The 20486-nt window shown below is 43.9% G+C and overlaps 1 protein-coding gene across 2 annotated transcripts in view; it reads left to right on the forward strand.

Moving 5' to 3' along the window:
- CDKL5 (cyclin dependent kinase like 5) overlaps positions 1-20486 on the forward strand; it is a 1270306-nt gene that overhangs the window by 992216 nt on the left and 257604 nt on the right. The window contains exon 10 of one of the 2 annotated variants that reach the window (XM_086934269.1): positions 13227-13440. In XM_086934269.1, the coding sequence (XP_086790395.1) occupies positions 13227-13440 (214 nt within the window). The remainder of the gene's footprint in view (positions 1-13226; positions 13441-20486) is intronic. The other variant, XM_086934270.1, reaches the window with a different exon arrangement.

The raw sequence follows: 20486 nt of genomic DNA on the forward strand, positions 1-20486 counted from the left end.
TAAAGCCAATGACCATGCTCTCCGCAAGCAAGAGGCGGAGCCACACCACCCGCGACTGGGGAAGTACTCCTTGAAGAAAAACGTGCATACATCTGAACCACCAGACAGCAGAAGCATGCACAGCCTGTGCATCCATAGCCACACATGCCCCGAACAGTTCATTACAAACATAAGCTCCCAAGCTGGTTTAGTGCTACTTGTTTATTTTCTTAAGAAGCTAAACATGATTGATAAAATTTGGAAAATATGGAAGAAAGGTTTTGAGGCACACTATAAGAAGACAAGGTGGTTTCAGTGTCATCCACAAATAAAAAGCAGGTTCTGTTGAAGCCATGGAGCAAAGGACTGGTGTCTGAATTGAGACTAGTAGAAGATTTCTTGGCAACTCACCCCCTCATTAGTGTAGTTTGCTGTTTTTCATGATTTGCTGTTGTCACTTGGCAATTTAAGAATGATGAGCATAATGCTAGATTCCAAGACATTAATAGAAACCAGTTTTCGTAAGCTAAGAAAATGTATATTTAGGAGGACCAGTAATGCAACCAAACTTCCAACATAGTGCAATAAGGTTGCTTTAGCTAGCTCTTTTACATGACATATTAGCATACTAAAGACATGAACTTTCAAAAACACTGGTAGCTTGTAATGGCCTATTAAAAGATTTAGATGCATCCAACATCGTCATGCCTTTCTTATAGATTATAGCCAAACTTTGAACTTAGCATCCTATGAAATCTTCCTACAAGGCTTTACAGCAAGAGCTGCATAATTAAAAAGTCAGTATTTCATCCAAAAGCTTGTGGTTAGAAAGAGCCTAATGCATTGAGTGGTAAGGTACTATGTTCAGACTTTGAAATTTCGCTTCAATGTCTGGCAGCTGCAGAACCTTTGTGTTCCACTTAAACACCATAACTTGTACCTTTTCGCCTCGACACCAGAGGCCAAATATTATTGATTTCTTTTTCACACTAGCTTCACACCACTACTAACTGTCTAACATTTCAGTTATGGATGACGTTCCATTCACTTGCATCTCAGTTGCAACAGAGTCCTAGACGTTTTTGAAGGATTGGTTTATATCATCCTACATACTGAAAAACTGTTTTGTCAGAGCTGAGCTATTCAGATAAAACATAGATTCTTAGGAAAAAGATAATGCTATGAGATCATTTGAAAAACAGGAATTTGCCTTATAACATTGCAATGCAGTCCGCTGTCCGCCCATTTCAAATAGATGCTATTCAGGAAACCTAGAATACTGTACCCGGTGTACTCTGACAGAGTATATTGCTTCTTCAAGCTACACATACAGCTGTACGTAACTAAGGATGCTATCTATGCAAGCAGGAATAACATATTTTTGCAGCAGCTCTGGGTACTTGGTGTGGACCAGATTAGTCAGGTCTCCACATCACCCAGGATCATGTTCACTGGTTTGCCGACCTTGATGTACAGAGTTTGCTTGAAAAACTTGATGTATTCCACATTCGTCTCCCCTTTCCAGGCGTACACAGGTATGCCAGTGTTGCCAGTAATTTCTGGATGGCACAATCTTGAATTGTCCCAGCATGATGTGCCAGAGGGTTTGGACAGGGTGGAGGGGTGAATTGACACCCTAGGGTTGGCCAGGGGTGCCTGACTTCTCGAACTTTCCACCCTAATTTAAACATTCTTACCCAAGGCAGAGAGAGTGATTTTTGTTCGAGCTGGACACTGGGACTTGACTGCGGCAGCTCCATGGACAACTGGAAGGACAAACCCCTGATGCACTCATTGACCAAGAACTCTGCCTACAGTTGACCCAGGACCAGTGGGTCTCTCCTCAGGATCACATAAGCTGGTCCCCTTATACACCTTAAGGACCAGTTGGGAGAAGAACTGGACTACTGGTCCCACACAAGAGGCAGACAAGTAAAAGGAGAAAGGCTGGCGCAAGTAGAAGTGGAACTAGCTCCCTGCCAGGTCTGCCACTAGAGGTCAGGAGGCCAGGGGAAAAGACTCCCGGTAACTAGGACTTGCAAGCAGGAGCACAATGAGCCCAGAATTATGCAAAATGTAGCAAAGAGACCTGAGATAACATAGGGAGAAGGATTTCACCTTTGATCCCCCAGATCCCCTCAGGGAGAAACGGAGCATGTGAAGCTCCGCTGCCAGAGTCTTCAAAACCCCTGGGCTGGGCCAGTCCCCAAGGGTCGGTGCAGCGTTTATTAATATTTAATGAACCCTGAGAGGGGGCATGCGTGGGTGCCATTCCCCAGAGCTCTACGAGGTTCAGGGATCGCAACCCCCAGACACATTTTTTAAAAGGAGGGCTGAGACCCCATTTCCGGGCCCTCGCCAAGCCAGAAAAAGAGGGTAGCACCGTCGCCCTCTCTCCACCAGCACCAAATGAGAAAGGTGCCAGGAACACCATCTCTGGGCCCCTGATGCAAGGGAATCCATGGAGCACTGTTGCACCACCCAACAGGGAGAAGAGGGGTCTGGCACTCCATCTCTGGGCCCCGGTGAGACCCAGCCAGTGGGAGCACCAGTGCTTTCCTCCTACCAGTGGTTGGCTGGGCCCCGCTCCCTATGCCTGTGTATTACGGGCAGTGACCACACATAGACACCCTGCCCACAAGGAGTGGGCAGGGGAAATAGCAAGCTGCTGGGACCCGTGCCAGTATAGGAGGATTCCAGCCAGCATGACCTGCCAGGGGTGGGCTCCCCGAGCTGCCCCCAATCAAAGGGTGCAAACTGTGAATCCACAAGAGGCTCCTTGGCAACAAAAGAATGCGGTAGGAGCCACCTAATTGATATTTATAATCCTGTGAGAAAGTGCCCCATAATGCCGTGCAGGCTTGGTTTTCCAAAGCTTCTCCTTCAGTCTGGTGCCCCGGACAGCAGGGGCAGCACCAACTTCTAAAGGAAAGTGTGGGGGCTGCAGAAGTGCAGTAGCTCCCCCAAGAAATTTACAAGGTGACCCTAAGTTTAAAGGGTCAAAGAAATTGTGAACCCCTTGGTTTTTTAACCAAAAGTTAAGCACTCCTCAGGTTATAACTTTTGTTCTGCAGCCTGGGAGTGCCATGACCTCAATTAGTTGGCTCTGTGGCTGCATGTTTTTTCACCTGAAGTGTTTAATAGAAGGACGCAGACACATGTACTGCTGTTTTGTTCTGTATTATGAAATGTGAAGTTTTGTAATGGTTAATGCTTTATTCAAAGTTTTTGTTGACAGTAATGATTTTTTAATGCAAATGATTGCATGCTTTATTAAGTGTAGTGATTGCAGATAGATTATAGATACTGAAATCAGTGATAGACTTATGCATCACAACGTGATTCTGGTATTTTAGGGGTACATGTATGAAGCCATTTTCCCATTCGCAAATAGGCGATTCTCAGAATCAGCCAGTTTACGAACGGGAAAAAGCCTTTTGGGATGTATCATCCCAAAAGGCCCTCACACAATAGGTAATCGCAAAATGTGCGATTCCCTATTCTGCAAATGCATTTAAGGAATCGCAAATTGTGATTCCTTAAATGCAATTCAGGAAGCACCCAAGTTGTGAGATGTTGCCTTTAGAAATCGCAAATTACCACCAACTTCAAGTTGGTGGTAATATGCAATGTTTTTGAAGAATGCACTTTTTTGCATTTTTCAAAGTGCCATATGGCGCACATACATGCCCTTAGGGCATGTATGTGTGCCACATGTGCACACATGCTTATTTTAGGGGTGCAACAGGGTGTTCTTTTGACACCTTTGCATCCTTGGAATTGCATTCGCAATTTGCGCGTATCTAATAGGTGCTCGCAAATTGCGAATATCTTCCCAATCATTCCTACGGGCCTCTAGGCCCATGGGCATTAATGGAAAGGTATTCCTTAATTGCGATTTGCAATTAAAGAATACGTAGGAATCGCAATTAATATTGCGAATCCTACATACATTGCCTTTTCCGAGTCCTTAATAGGGAATCGCGAAAATTCGCTAAACCGCTTTCTTCATACATATGCCCCTAAGTGTTATATCATTGATAATGTCAATAGTTCTGCATGATTTGGAGTGACACTTTCTTATATAGGTATGCACTACTTTTATGGGAGAGGGGTACTGTGATATTTGGGGAGATGGCCCTTTAGAGATCATCTGTAATGTCATCAAAGGTATTTCCATCAGCCTTATGTATATGTGTTAATTACTGCTCAGTGTTGAGTAGTGTCTGTGTGTGTAATAAATGTACTTTTCCTTTTCTGAAGAAAAACCACAGACTGGAGAATCATTTATTGAGTGTTATACTGACATTCCAGCGAATGGTGATTACTAGCCCACACAACCTCCCCTGAGTAGGCCTTGGACTCCTCTGCTTGGCTACCCTGAGAGAGTCAAGTGCTACAATGGGGTGGTTTGTTCCCAGGAAGGGGGTAATTGTGGACCCATTACTTGTGCAGGCTTCGCAAATAATGGTCCAATTTCTTACATCCTTGGACTATGTGACCTTGTGAATACCCGGAACTAGATCCAAACACCAGGATGTAGACAATCTTATTCTAAAGAAAGAGAATCTTTGCTGAGGAGGAGACAAACCTTATAGCTACTTTTGTAGTAGTACACTGCCAGGAACTACATGGTGTGTCTCCATACACTCAATGAATTAGAAAAGGTCGTCATCTGGCAGGAGTTGGAAGTCTATCAATGCACTGGGGGTGGAAATAAGCAACATCAAGAAAAAGTGTGACTGAGAAGTATTTCAAGATATAGGTCGCAAAGGCTGTTCCTAGAGGCAGACCTGGATTCCCTCTTCATCTCACCCCTCAAAGAGCTTATCCGCTCCACAATACACTCTGACCTACAATATAGACTGCCTGTTCCAGGTAATCCTAACGGATCTCCAGGTAAGAACACCAACCGTTCTATTTTAATTGAATTTCCCTAATCCACATTCAGGTCACATTCTTTCCAACACTCCCACAGATAACCATATACCCCACACCTCACACTAACAAACAGCTTTTTGCAATCTGCTTTATTTTAATTTATTAATAAATAGGTTTTATGATACATGTTAACAGTCCAAATGCAAAAGACTGTGTCCCTTTCTAGCTCGACGTGGATGGCACTGTGCTAATCCAATGCTTAAAATCTTTGCTAGAAAAACAGACATTTGAAGTGAGCAGATGTTAGAGTGTCACTGGTGTTGCAGGGTGCTCTATAAAGGAGCTTTTCTCCACCTAAACTTGGGAACTACCAATAGTTCTCTGCTTTGTATTTACATAATAGATGTATGAATATATGCTAAATTGTATTACTTATTGCATTTAGTACATTAGTCTGAAATTAAAATGTTATTCTCATAATTATTAACTTAACTATATTTCTTACATTTAACATTTGACTGCTGCCGGATCTAGGGACTCATGTACAAGTTCAGGGTTTAGCAACTGACTGCTAAGATTCTATCCACAAATCCAGCACCCAATACAAGAACAGGCAAGATATATTATTGCTGATATTTGTAAGCATCTGAAGTAAAATATCCCTTCTAAAACTTACTTTACATTGATTTTTCTGTGAATGTTTAAGTGTTGCTTATTGCTGTCAAATTCGATGTAATATGTTATTTTAAGAGTATACACAATCTTTGAAGAATCTTGAAGGTAATAGTAAAAGGGCATTGAAAATGCCCTTTTACTTTTAGGTCATGTGGACGAAGACCCTTTGATGATGCTTTACCCCTGGAAAGCAGGGGGCAGTGTGTAATCCTGGTGAAAACCTATCTTGCTAAGAGTGGCTATCTCAAGAGGAGAAGGAGATTTTCTGCTCCACCCAGGAAAACCTCTCTAAGAAGACTTCAAGACTGACTTCAAGCTTTCTAGACAATTCTTACTGATTGCCAGTCCCTTGGCAACAATTACAAAAGCATGGATGCTTGTATCAGCTATGCAAGAAATCTCCCCAACCCAAATCCCAGCCTTTAGCTACCCTGGCTGACCATTTTGTTATTCTCTCCAGGACAGTGCAAATACCACCTTCATCAACTGAATAAAAAGAAAGGCAGGAGGAGTTCTACCCCATTCAACAAGATTCCCCTCACAACCTCCCAGTTATCGACCCCTATATGATGGTCAGCATGCTGGCGTTGTTTGATGGCCTGCATTCAGATGAGGGTTGTGGCTTTGTCAAATCCTGTAGTCTGGGAGGATGTATTTTTCCATCAACATTCCTCTGAGAGGGGAATATTCAACACATGGGGGAGACACTAGGCAACATCCAAGCTAACCAGGAAGGTAGACCAAGCGTGTTGAAGAGGATGACCCATGTCTTGGGTGAGATAAAAACATCCATTCAAGAAATGGTAAAGTTGTGCAGTGAACAACTGCATTTGTCCAGGGAAGGGGATGCAAGGTGATATGCTTTGCCATGCAGATGATACAGGTCATATCACACAGGTGCATGTGCCAGTACTCAAGGCCAAGTCATATGTCTCAGTCAACTAGGGCAAAACTGCTTCCTGTAACGTCTCCCATGGCCAAGCCTACTAGCAACCGACCTTTACCAGCCCTAAACCCACCAGCTGTCAATCTACAATACCAACCTCAACCTGCAGTGGGTCCAGTATTGTGTGCCCAAGATTTGGACCGCCTTCATGTGGGCCTGAACAAGAACCACCAAATCCTTTTACGGACGAGTTGCGGAACACATAGTTAGACAATTGTGGGAGAAAAGCAACTATATATAGAAATGACAACAAGTACGTAGTGACATAATAGAGGCAAGTATTGGTACCCTACAATTGCCAAGTAACAAAGTAAGCAGTGGTGCATGATAGGCGACAGAAAGACAAAAGCTTCTAACTCAGCGACAAGCTCATCAGTAAAGCTTTCACTTCCTTTTTGAAGGAGAATGTTGAAAGAATCAATCTAGTTTCCGCAGGTAGGGAGTTCCAGGTTCTCGGGGTAATACCTGAGAATGTACTATTGTATGTTTTCATTTTTTTAAATTTCTTCGGTTTGAGCCGCAAGGTACTGGAGCTCCTTGAGAAACCGGCCCCTCCCAACGGTTCAAGCTTATTTGCCAGGTGCAGAGGAGTGTTGAAATGCAGTATTTTATGTGTCATACATGCAAGTTTTAATTGAATCCTTGCCTCAAACGGAAGCCAGTTAAGAGATTTCCAGACTGGAGAAATGTGGTTGGTTTTCTTGGAGCCAGTGATGAGCCTAGCCACAGCATTCAGAGATGCCCTGAGAGGGGCTAATCTGTATCTTGGTGGGCCGCAGAGGGTAGCACTGCCGTATTCCAACTATGAGATGACTAATGCTTGCACAGCATATTTGAAATCATCCTGGGGAAGAAGGGTTTTAGTTCCCTTAGGATACTCAGTTGGAAGTTCACTCTTTTGGCAGATGCGCTGATGTGATCCTGCATGTTTAAGTTCTTATCCAGCACTATTCCCAGCGACTTCAGAGAGTCTTTGATGTGTGATGTGCAGTTGAGAGCGGAGAGATTTTTCCAATATTTTTCCACGATGGGGGTTTGCTTGGTTGGTGAGATAAGTAGGAATTCCATTTTGAGGGTGTTCATTTTGAGGTGGTTGGAGGTTAACCAATTTTGGGTTGTGTGCAGGGTTCCATTGAGTGTCTTGATATCGTCAGGGGAGGAGATGTTCATGTACAATTGGGTGTCATCTGTAAACATGTGATATTGGATGTTAGATGCTTTAAGGATTTCAGTAAGAGGCTCAATGAATAGGTTGAAAAGTGTGGGGGGAAGGAGAGAGGACCCTTGGGGCACCCCCAGAGTGCAGGGACTGGAATTGAATAGAGTTTGATTGGATTTGACTTTCTCAGTTCTGGTATTGAGAACAGAGGCAAACCATTTTAGCACAGAGCCTGAGAGCCCCATCCTACGTTCCAGAAGGCTCAGTAGATTGCCATGCTTGACAGTTTCAAAAGCAGATGAGAGGTTGAGTAGCATTAATAGGCAGGATTCGTTCTGGTCGAGCATTGTGAGCCATATGTGGGCAAGTCTGTTTTCAAAGCCTAAGTGGCATGTAGAATGAAGGTTCAAAATGTGCAACACAGTAATCGAAATTATAGTCCAAAAGACTTAAAGTAAAGTCAGTTTTGTAATGAAAAATCAAAGATACAACAGAAAAGAAAAGTCATGGACCCACACCTGATGGGGTGTTAGAGAAGCTGCTTGGGGTTCGGAGCAAAAGTTCTTGGTCAAACGTAGCTCCAACTTCACCATCATACAATCCCCCTACTCAATTCCTAACAGGTGTCCTCCCAAGGCATGACCAGACACCTCAAGAGATACTGATCACACTGAGGTAGGGGTAGAAACAGCTGAGACAGACACACTGGGGGACATGGGGTGGTGTGGAGTGGGCAGTATGGAATGGGGTGATGTTAGATGGTACTGGATGATAGATCTGCTTACAGCAGACCAAGAGGCTGTCCAGGAAGTCAAGAGGCTACGTAGTTCCAGATACCGGTCAGCTTTCACTACTGCACACCTCACCAACCATATCTTTCAAAAGCCAAGAGAGTGCCTGCTGACTAGCAATCACCTGTGTCATGACCATGAGAGAAGCAGTCATGGTGAAAAACATTGGGACTGGTGGGGGTGACAGCATCTAAGGGCTCAAAGACGTGTGGCAGGAATATTTCCCTTAGCTACTGTTCTACTAGGCAGGCACTTGCGGGAGGAGGGGTGCCGCCTGTGACCTCATAGTTTTGGGGGCCTCTGGAGAGATGGTGCGGGTAGCTGCAGGGGTTTCCACCTCCTGGGATACTGCAGATGTTTCCTCTTCTTTGCGAGGAGGATCCCTGTTGTCTGTCTCCTGGCGTGTGATGTCCGTCTTTACCACTCTGTTAGCGGGCTCCATAGTCTCCGCCCTGTATCTTTTAGATTCTAAGTGTGTCTCTCTGGGCAGGTGTACTCTTGCTGCTAGTGTTAGGTTACTCCTGCTTACTGGTGGTACTCAATACATGACAAGCCGAATAGTGGCTAGAGGTCCTTGCTGTTCTTCACCTGGGCCCTGCTCTTCTTTTGACTAAAGTCAATCGGATTCAATTAGAAAGCAGGTATATTTGCATGTACATTACATTACAAAACACCTGAACAAGGAAAGAGAGACTCACAATTTTTGATTTTCAAAAAGTGCATATTGCATCATATATTAACAGACAAAAACAGTCACGGGAGATACAGTATAACAGCACTTATGGCAAGTAATGCGGTGGCAACCCAAGGGGGCTTTTGTGCACTACATGATAGTGAAACAAACAATGACCAATAATGCATTTTCATTTGAATAATTTTTACCAATGTTCTACAATAAATGTGACATTTTCAAACACACCACTCCCTATTGGCATTCAAGGTTATTATTTTTACATATCACTTTTAACAACTGAGGTGTATGATATAGCAATATGCTGGTAAAGCACGTTACTTCACCTCAAACATTACCCTTTTCTATGTTCGATATGTCAAAATAGCACCTTAGCACCTGAGATCCACAGACTTACTTGAGTAGTGTTACCCTTACAGCCACTTATGATGGCAAACAGGAACTTAGATATGACTCAGTGGTCATAGGATGATGTCGGAATTATGGCGCACCCACGGCTTCTTTCGGGACATTTATTAGCAAACGATTGTAAGTCGTCATGGGCATTGAATGCGTATTATCTTTTAAAGGTTAATTTTATGTGTGTAACTATATCAATATGCTTGAGGCGTGCTGTACATCATTTCAGGCCTGTATCTGACATGATATAAACTTAAAAATTATTAAGGGTAATCTACAACCCACAGTGTGATATATTTTTTTAAGTAAGGCTATTAAACAGCGGCGGACTTCATAATTCTTTCAAAAAAACAAGCTTTCTATTTGCAGTGTTGCGGTGTGTCAAACATTCTTATGAATCAATCTTGTAAATTAAAAATAGACATAAAGTAATATAAAATCAAAGACATTTGCTCAGCAAAACATTTGACAGGACAGCATTTGGTGAAGGCAACATGGAAATATTTGCAACTCATAAAACATGAAACATGATGACCAACATATTCAAAACATATATTCATTTATCTTTTGGTTCTGAAACCGAGAGGATGCTCTCAGCACATCCTATTCCTTTGGGCATGCCCATCGCCAGAGGTCCCCACAGTATGTGTGACTTTCCTTCACTTTCCAGATGTGTTCACCCCCTGCACTTCAATACGCGGTGATGTCTTTCCAGATTTGACTCCATGCTGTTCAGCTGGTTGTCAGGCCACTGATATAAAGCTGTGGACATTTTTGAAATCATATGTAATTCTTCTTTAGAAAAACTGATGACCTTCTCTTCATGCTTTTCGACCATTATAGGAGATAAAAGGCAAAAGGAGCGCAAGGATTGATGAGGATTGTGTTGTGATGAATGGATGGTTGAGGAATGGTTTGCTGCCTCTTTCTGTAATTTATTTTCTATGTGTCACAGTAGGAGGAGAGATGTGCCCTGGGTGTGGAGATCTCTGCACCTGGAGCGATCTCTTACCTGAGAACATAGGTCTGAATCTACTAAAATAAAATAATAAGTATCACAATGTAAAGTTAAATGCATGCCATTGAAAACTTTAAAACAATAAAAAGCTATCTTTTGATTAAACATTACATATGTTACATATTTTGAAGACTTACAACAACATGAATGGGTTAATGAAACCGTGTGGTATGCAGAAAATGACCTTTGTTTTAACAGGCACATAGTATATTTGAGGAGGGTTGTAATGTAAGTAGCAAATGTCAAATTATGTGAATGATATATATATATATATAGTCATAACATGTCATGTGAATGCATGAGTGAATCAGTAAAGTGTTAGTTTATGCATATTACTGTGTGGCTTGCATGTTTGGTTGTGATAACATAGTATTGGAGCAGTGTTGCCTCAGAGTGGTGTATGTGGATGATGTAATGCCCCCACCCATTCATCTTTGGCTGGACACTGTCCAACCATTGCGATGCATCAATCAAGGTAGAAGCTCAGGTGAAAAATTAGGCCACAAGTTGGACATGCACCCCAGGAACATGAAAAGGAACTCGTAGATCAGAGGTAAGGTCTACCTGTAAATACCGTTAATGGTCATGCTGTGCAATACACACCATGCTCCAGTAATCTTGCACTCAACTTCTGTGGGGTACTGTAGCTCCCATTCCCTTATGATCAAGACATCTGAAGTGGGACTTGAGGATGCCAAAAGTGTGCTCAGTAATGGCTAAAGTTTCTATGTGTGCTTTGTTGTACTTCTGTTGAGGGTGTATATTTAGATGTCGGAAGGTGGTGAAGAAATAAGGACAGTGTGCATTCGGGCATCAACTGCAACAAAGATATATGGTACCTTTCTAAAAAGTAGGTAATTTGTACACAATGTAAAAATGTATTACAAGCATACTTACAATGTTATTGTTACGTATGTATTGTGATAGAGTATAGTTGTGACTGTCTGTGTTTGGGATGCCATTTGCTAGTCACCCATACAGTAATAGAGTGCATTAGCTAAAATTACCTAGTAGCCACATGTCACCAAGATCCTCAGCAGCCAACTGATTTGACTGTTGGAAGATGTAGCGTTCTTATGTGCACACCCAGGAAGCGCCACATACACATAAATGAAGCGGCCCCTGGCATCACAGACAGCTTGCATGCTGATGGAGTGCTTGCGAGCAGTGTGTGTTGCATGAATATTGTACACTGTGTCGGGGTGGTTAAATTGCCATGTGTTTGTAATTGACAGCCAGTGGGCCATGGCATGAAATTCCCTTGCAACTTGTTGCCTTTCCAGCAATGACTGTGGCATGGCGATAAACTGGTGTACTTGGCTAGTGATGCATCTCAGTACCAGCCGCAAGCATTGTGATTAGTTTGCCTATGATATGCCCATGGTGTCTCCTCACCACTGACCCTCTGGAAAACTCCATTGTCCAGGAAATTAAGTTCAGCCAGTATTTTGCCATGTGCATGTGTGGTTTGAGAGCAGGCTGTAGGTGAATTGAGATCCTGCTCGCAGTTTGCAACCATGTGAAGTATCACATCGGGTGAGAAGTAGAATCTAGCAGCGACTGATTTCCTGGACATGACGAAGATGTTGCTTTCCCTCTCCTGTTCCCTGAGAAGAGGGGCAATACAAGCAAGACATTCACCAACATTGAAATAAATGTTTTTTTTTACTGTGTCTTGTTTTCTTATCTGGGCAGACTGCAAGTGATTGTTTGCTGTTGTTGTGAGTTACATCTGTTAATGGGTATAGCAGGGTGCTGACTGTTTACTCCCTCCCCCCTTTGCTGTATGTTGTTTGTTTTTAAAGACTTGTTGCAAAAATCATTTAATATTTCTTGTATCTAAAATTAAAATTGTATTTATAAAATTTGAATTAAAAGTAAATACAAATAAAATAAAAAATAAACACGTTTTTGACGTTTAAAAATATTTTCTTAATTTATCTTCATATTTTTACTTTTGTGGTGTTAGTGTTTTCCCTTGCCTCCATTGATTTCAATGAAAATGAGTTGGACTGCCAATTACTAGTAATGTGGGGTGCTGCACTTACTCCATGACTTGGCTGGAGCAGATTTGAGCCTGTTTTTTCAGTTGTAGTACAGTAGTAGATTGAGGTGTTTTTTTTGTGAATAGCAATTGTCTCACTATTTTGTGGGTGTGTGCATGTACCTCCCTAAAACCTTGCTTACATTTCCCATAACTCCACCCATTTAGTAGTATATATTCCCCATTTTCCAACAACTCCCACTTCCCACATTTGGCACAACAATGCACATCTGTCTGCAGAGATCTCCACACTGGTGACGGAGAACTCCGCACACAAGAGATAGGGCAGGTTTAAGCCGAAATCTCTGCCTGGATGTTAGTAAATAGCATTTGTGAGTACTTAAAGTAGTACTACAAGAATACCACTTCCCACACTCAAACATGATTTTGTGAGTAGACCCCCATTATGCACAGGAAACAAAACAAGGACAACATAATAGCTGCCAAAACAACTCACCTTAAGGTCCAAATCGGTGCAGCTAACAGTTGCCGTAAATGCTCTAGGAAATTGTTCCTCCCTCACACATTGTTCACTCCCTAGTAGAAATGTCAGTGGATTTTATTAACTGATATCAATTTGACAGAAGCAAAATGGAATTTGTGTTACTTTGTGTTTGCAAATAGTCTCTTCTATGTATTTCAGAGCCCCCTATGGAAAAGCTGTAGATATGTGGTCTGTTGGCTGTATTCTTGGGGAGTTAAGTGATGGGCAGCCATTATTCCCTGGAGAAAGTGAAATAGACCAACTGTTCACAATACAGAAGGTACTCGGGCCACTTCCTTCTGAGCAAATGAAGCTTTTCTACAGCAACCCTCGTTTCCATGGACTTCGGGTAAGGGATGCAAACCAAAAACGGGTAAGGCAAACAAACTAATCTTTACAAATGTTTTCTTTGTCGTCTGTCACTATGGTCTGACTTGTAGTTAGTGATTCGTCTCACCATTAAAGCTGGAGTGGTTTTTATATTAGTGTGCATTTTATCTTCTGGTATCATCTTTTATTGTATTGCTTTGATTATCTGTTGCTTTGTATTATCATCAAGTTAACACCCAAATATTGTTTTGTGTTGCTGCTGCTTCCAACTGTAAGTACGTCTCTGATTGCAATTGCTTTTTTCTCACCATTGTGAATTCAAATATGTAACCATTACATATTAATGTATGAAATTTGCTGCTGAGGCATTGCCTTTACTATATTCCTCGCATATATCATTGTTGAACTAGTGCGGTGTGGTAAATCTTAAAAACTGAAAATGAAAAAGAGCTTTTTTAAAAAAAATATTTGAATTTTTTTATAAGTCATAGAAGCTTGTACATGTGTTACCACATCAAGACATGGGACGGTATTAACCACAAACATAGAAACTAGGACAAACGTGCTACTGCAAAAATTGTGTGGATACTCTTATATGGAATACCAGAGCTAGTTGCAGATTGAGTACTTAAAACTGAAAGTCCATGTCAGTGCCGATGTTTGGATGTGGACAACGTACATCTGTATCATGTGGCCATTTTTTCCGTTCCACTTGTTTTTAATTAGTAATGAAAGAGTTTTAGCCAACAGTAAGTTGAATTGGTCCTAATCCTATTGTGTGCATAACTTATCTGTAAAGTGGTAGCTGAAGTCCTTACACCAGTGGGGCTACTTGATTCACTCTCAAAGTGTGGAGCTCCACGTACAATTCCCATCTACATGTGTGTGTATGTAACCTAACTAGACACACCAGAAGGTCTTTTGAAAGGTAACCACGGTTCTTTCTGTTTCTAACACTCTACTATTGAAACAGTGATTAATCCAAGTCCAATCGTCCATCAAGAATTTGTTGTTTCCTCAGTTCTTACTATCTATAATTCAACTTCACTGGTGAGATATCTTGAATCTACTCTAGGATTTGATTGGCAAGGAGGTAGTTGCCAGTTTTCAAAACCAGGTGAGATCAAAATTACAAGCCAGAGTTTGAAACCTGTGCGCTTTCAGGTCATAGCAGACACTCTGGTTCACAGAACTTCAGTCTACCCTCTGTGACCCTAGCATAAAGTGGTAAAGGTTGCAAAATGGGCTACTTATTGTTCAGTTCAGTAGTCACATACTATGCCTGAGAACAGGAGCTAAACATTAAGTGACAAACTGAGTCTTTGCCCTGCATAGTGACAGAGTTTTTGGTACATGCTAGCCTCTAAATCAGATCGGAAACAGAGTTTGGGAAGCAGATGAAAATATCTTAAAAAGTAGCAGTAATTTAGGTACTTGTGTCCTCTTTATGGAACTGTCAGTAACATCTCTGCTTCCATTGGTAGGACATGCTCCATACCAGGTCACACTATACGCAGGTCTATTAGCTTTCCCGCTTTGTATATTCTCATTCATTTTTTTAAATGTGTGGTATTGCCTGTAAAGAAGCTGAAGTAGCATTGGTCCCCTTAATTATGTAAAGAGAGGATGCAAATAACGGCTAGCCACAAGAACAACTGTGACTAAATATCTGCTTGTATTGCAAACAGATGTGTTTGCCATTAACAAATACAGAAATGTATTATTTGCATATGATGTGGTCTAACAGCTAGGGCGGTCGACCTCGGAGGTGGGGGATCCAGTTTCGAGTCTGGGCAGGGACGCTCAACATTCAGTGATTCTGGGCAAATCACGTAATCTTCCCATGCCTAACAAAAATGAATGTGTCCATCTGTAACATAACTGCAGACTGCTGCTCTTCACTTCCAGATCCACATCGACCCCAAGACCACACTCAGAGGCACCCTCCTCTACAGACCACCAGGACCCCGCGCAAAATTCAGTGAAGACATCACGGACTTCATCACTCCACACGCGCTCCCCTCCAAAGACTACATCCTTCTGGGAGACCTCAACTTTCACCTTGAAAAGATCAACGACCGCAACACCGCCACCCTCTTAGACAACCTCGCCAACCTCGGACTTAAACAACTAGTCACCTCCCCCACCCACATCGCAGGTCACACACTCGACCCCATCTTCACCTCCAGCAATCATGTCTCCTTCAGCCACACTACGGATCTCCTCTGGACTGACCACAGCTGCGTTCACTTCACCTACAACAAACCAAAACCCACCAACCACCTCCAACCAACTCTGCAAAGAAACTGGAACAAAAGCTCCTTCTAAACACCCCAGCCCACTCTTCTAACGCAAACGAAGCCACCGCCAACCTCACCCTATGGTTATCCAACACCGCCGACACCTTAGCACCACTGAAAAAACGTCAAAGCAAACCTAGCAGCAAAAAGGCCTCATGGTTCAACGATGATCTTAAGAAGTCCAAGAAACTCTGCCGCTCCCTTGAAAAGGCCTGGAAAAAAGACCCAAACACCAGCACCAGGGACGCCTTCAAAAACGCCACCCGCACTCACCACCAACTAATCCGAAAGACCAAGAAAACAGCATTCAAGGATCGACTTGACAACAACGCCCACAACAGCAAGGAACTTTTCAACATCGTCAAGGAATTTTCCAATCCCTCGGCCAACTCCAACGACATCACCCCCTCTCAAGCCCTCTGCGACTCCCTAGCCTCATTCTTCCACAACAAGATTGCAGACATCCATAACAGCTTCGACAACCAACCCGGAAACCAACCCACCCTACCATCTGCTGAACATTCTCCCCCCTTGAACACCCTCAACGACTGGAACCCAATATCCACTGAGGACACAATCCGCCTGATGAATTCCATCCACTCTGGATCACCCACAGACCCATGTCCTCGCCACATCTTCAACAAAGCAGACTCCGTCATAGCACCGCACCTCCGAGACGTCATCAACTGCTCCTTCAACTCCGCCACCTTCCCGGAAGACTGGAAACACGCTGAACTCACCGCCCTTCTGAAAAAACCCACAGCGGACCCCACCGAACTCAAAAATTACCGCCCCATCTCGCTCCTTCCATTCCCGGCCAAAGTCATCGAGAAAGCTGTCAACAACCAGCTCGCCGCCTTCCTCGAAACCAACAAATCCCTCGACTCCTCACAATCTGGCTTCCGAGCAAAACACAGCACTGAGACCGCCCTCATCGCAGCAACAGACGACATTCGAACTCTACTGGACAATGGAGACACAGTCGCCCTCATCCTCCTCGACCTCTCTGCAGCATTCAACACAGTCTGCCACAGCACCCTTTTACAACGCCTCAATAACACCGGAATCCAAGGAAAAGCACTTGAATGGATCACCTCGTTCCTCACCGGAAGAACCCAGAGAGTCCGCCTCCCACCATTCAAGTCCGAGGCCACTGAAGTCATCTGTGGCGTACCACAAGGATCCTCACTCAGCCCCACCCTCTTCAACGTATACATGAGCCCCCTCGCGGCCATCGCCCGCCAACACAACCTCAACATCAACTCTTACGCTGATGACACTCAACTAATCCTTTCTCTCACCAATGACCCCAGCACCGCCAAAACTAACCTACACGAAGGAATGAAAGAAGTTGCTGAATGGATGAAACAAAGCCGTCTGAAACTAAACTCAGACAAAACTGAAGTCCTCATCTTAGGTACATCCCCCTCTGCATGGGACGACTCCTGGTGGCAGGAAGCCCTCGGAAAAGCACCCATCCCGACAGACCACGCACGGAACCTAGGCGTCATCCTGGATTCTTCACTCTCAATGAACAGACAAGTCAGCGCCGTATCCTCTTCCTGCTTCAACATTCTTCGCATGCTCAGAAAAACATTTCGCTGGATCCCCACCGAAACAAGGAAAACAGTCACCCATGCTCTGGTCACTAGCCGACTGGACTACGGAAACACCCTCTACGCAGGCACTACCGCTAAACTCCAGAAAAAACTCCAACGAATCCAAAACGCCTCAGCCAGGATCATATTAGACATCCCACGCAATGAACACATCTCTGGTCACCTTAAAGACCTCCACTGGCTGCCCGTCAATAAGAGGATCACTTTCCGACTGCTAACCCACGCACACAAATCACTCTACGACATCGGACCAGAATGCCTCAACTCACGACTGTCCTTCTACACCCCCTCCCGCCAACTACGTTCTTCCAACCAAGCCCTCGCCACTGTACCCCGCATCAACAAGACCACCATGGGAGGCAGATCCTTCTCATACCTGGCTGCTAAAACATGGAACTCACTCCCCGCTTACCTTCGCCTTACCCAGAACCACCTAGCATTCAGAAAACAACTTAAAACGTGGATATTTGACAAGTAATCCTCCCCCCCTTTCTAAGCGCCTTGAAACCCTCTGGGTATGTAGTGCGCTATATAAATTCTCTGACTTGACTTGACTTGACTGTGCATAGTTGCAATCAACCCCTAGCAGTCTGTGTCAATATGTGTTTTGTAGTAATGCCTGACCCTGAATTTGGAGAAAACAACTACTTCACGTACTCTTAAGCATCTTTTAATGTTATTTAACTATTCTTGTGTTCTCTGTAAGAAATCAATTATTACGTTTTCAGGAGTAAACTCTCGGAGCTTACTAGGGCTCAGAAAATAGTTCCCCTCAATCTGTTTGTAAGCAGACTATGTACTATAAGAAAGGGGATATCCAGAGTTCAGCCGAGAACCATCAAAGCAATGTGCTCTTTATTTTATTAAACTGTGCTGAAAACTGTGAATTGATCAGTAACTAAAATACTATTTTTGGATGTTGTTTCTCCATGTTATCTGATTCCAACTCAAAGCTCCAGCAACTTCCAAGACCTTGATGTCTAGCCATCACCTTCTCAAACTGTTCACAGTGCTCAGTTGTTTTAGAGATATGCGGAATATTATCCTCCACTGTGTTAACTTTCTGCTCATTCTTCACTATGCTTACCCTTGCTTTCATTTTGTTTTGCATTTTTACGTTAAGAAGAATAACAAGCATTGGAAATGCAATAGGTCTCGCACCATTAGAGTTAGTGCTTTTAGAATTGTTTATGGTTTTTTTTTGTAAATGTTTAGCATTTTTGTTTCCTGTAGCCAATGCTAAAGAATTACAAATAAAAAAAGCCATAAACATTTCTTAAAGCTCTAACTGAAATGGTCTGAGACCTATTGCACTGTGTGAGGGTGAGGGGTTGAGGGTGAGTGAGGGTGAGTGAGGGTGAGGGTGAGTGAGGGTGAGGGGTTGAGGGTGAGTGAGGGTGAGTGAGGGTGAGGGGTTGAGGGTGAGTGAGAGTGAGTGAGGGTGAGGGGTTGAGGTTGAGGGTGAGGTGTTGAGGGTGAGTGAGGGTGAGGGTGAGTGAGGTGTTGAGGGTGAGTGAGGGTGAGGGTGAGTTAGGGTGAGGGGTTGAGGGTGAGTGAGAGTAGTTGAGGCTGAGTGAGGGTGAGGGTGAGTGAGGGGTTGAGGGTGAAGGTTTGAGGGTGAGGGTGAGGGGTTGAGGGTGAGTGAGGGTGAGGGGTTGAGGGAGGGTGAGTGTGGGTGAGGGTGAGTGAGAGTGAGGGTGAGGGTGAGGGTGAGTGAGGGTGAGTGAGGGTGAGGAGTTGAGGGTGAGTGAGTGTGAGGACCTGGACCTGGGAAACCTGGCAGCTCTGGACAATATGTCTTTGAAAGTTGTATTCATTATACCTATAGTGACCCTTTGCAATACCTATCTAAACAAAAATCCTTCTAATGGCATTGCCTACTGTTACACTATGAAACTAATACTGTCTGAGCACCTGGCGTCTGGGTCTTCTTCAGGACTGAAAGGAGCACCTGGGGAATAATTCTGAAAGTGGGTGTAAAAATGTGGAGTTGTAAATTATGTGCTACTAGTGTGAAAAGGTGAACACTACCTACTATGTATGAAAACGACGGGTAACCTCCGCAGGTCAATCCAAATGGTGGGCCTGTGGAGGCTCCTGTGGGGAGAGAGGTAACAGTCACACGTCTGCTGGTATGTCCTTGCCAGCATAGACAGGGTTACTCAATAGCGGGCCCATTGGTACTTACTTACATGGAAGAGTAACAATTGCAGCACAGTTTGCTTGCAAATTGTGGGAAGATAATTCCAACGGTTCTGTAATGAAAGAAGGGGGGGAGGTGCCTGTCATTAAGACATCCAGAATTGAAACTTTGGATTAATTAAACCATAAACATGGAACAGTGGAACTAAGAACCGTCCGCCTAGCAATACCATGGTCACCATGCTTGTGACTGGAGGGCCAAGATGTGAGAGGTCTGGGCGGTTACACAGGTGAGTGCTCGTGTCATGCTATGCAACCCGGTAATTTTTCCGGGATGCCGGCAATGACGGCATTGGTGAAAGTTATGGGTAATATCATGCCCAGAGGAGTCACTGTAAACGTTAGGGCAAGTAACAAATAGAGCCCAGGTGTTAATCAGGTCAGGCTCCGCAGGCCTGGATTTATGTACAACTGCGGACCTGGGAGCTTGGTGAGACTAAATTCAAAGGCTGTCAAAAACAACCCGGGTCGGTAACATAGTAAAAAAAGCTCGGAGCGGAAATGCCTGTGCCGCTGGAGTCAGCTTAAAGCAGTCGAGAACGACATTACTAAACAACACAAGTTTGGCCGTCTATTCTGAGATGCGATTAAGTAAAGGAAATGTGGTTGCGCCTGAGTCGCTTGGAAGCGGAGACTCGCTCTCCTGAGTAACAAGACGGAGGGAAGAGAGGGGAGGGGGGAGGAGAAATGCGACACGGCGGGAAGGGGAGGGGGCGGAGCGGGTAAAATAAACAAACAAGACGGAGGGAACAGAGGGGAGGGGGGAGGAGAAATGCGACACGGCGGGAAGGGGAGGGGGCGGAGCGGGTAAAACAAGACGGACGTGCACGCGCTTTTAAGCTCAATGCGCATGCGCATTGAGCTTAAAAGTCACGGGCACTGCAAGGAATCGCCACGATTCCTTGCAGTGGATAAAGAGTGGATAAGCCCCCATAGTCTCGCTTGCTCGATGCGCATGCGCATCGACA

This window comes from Lissotriton vulgaris, chromosome 8 (genome assembly GCF_964263255.1).
Source record: "Lissotriton vulgaris chromosome 8, aLisVul1.2, whole genome shotgun sequence".
Classification (NCBI taxonomy): Eukaryota; Metazoa; Chordata; class Amphibia; order Caudata; family Salamandridae; genus Lissotriton; species Lissotriton vulgaris.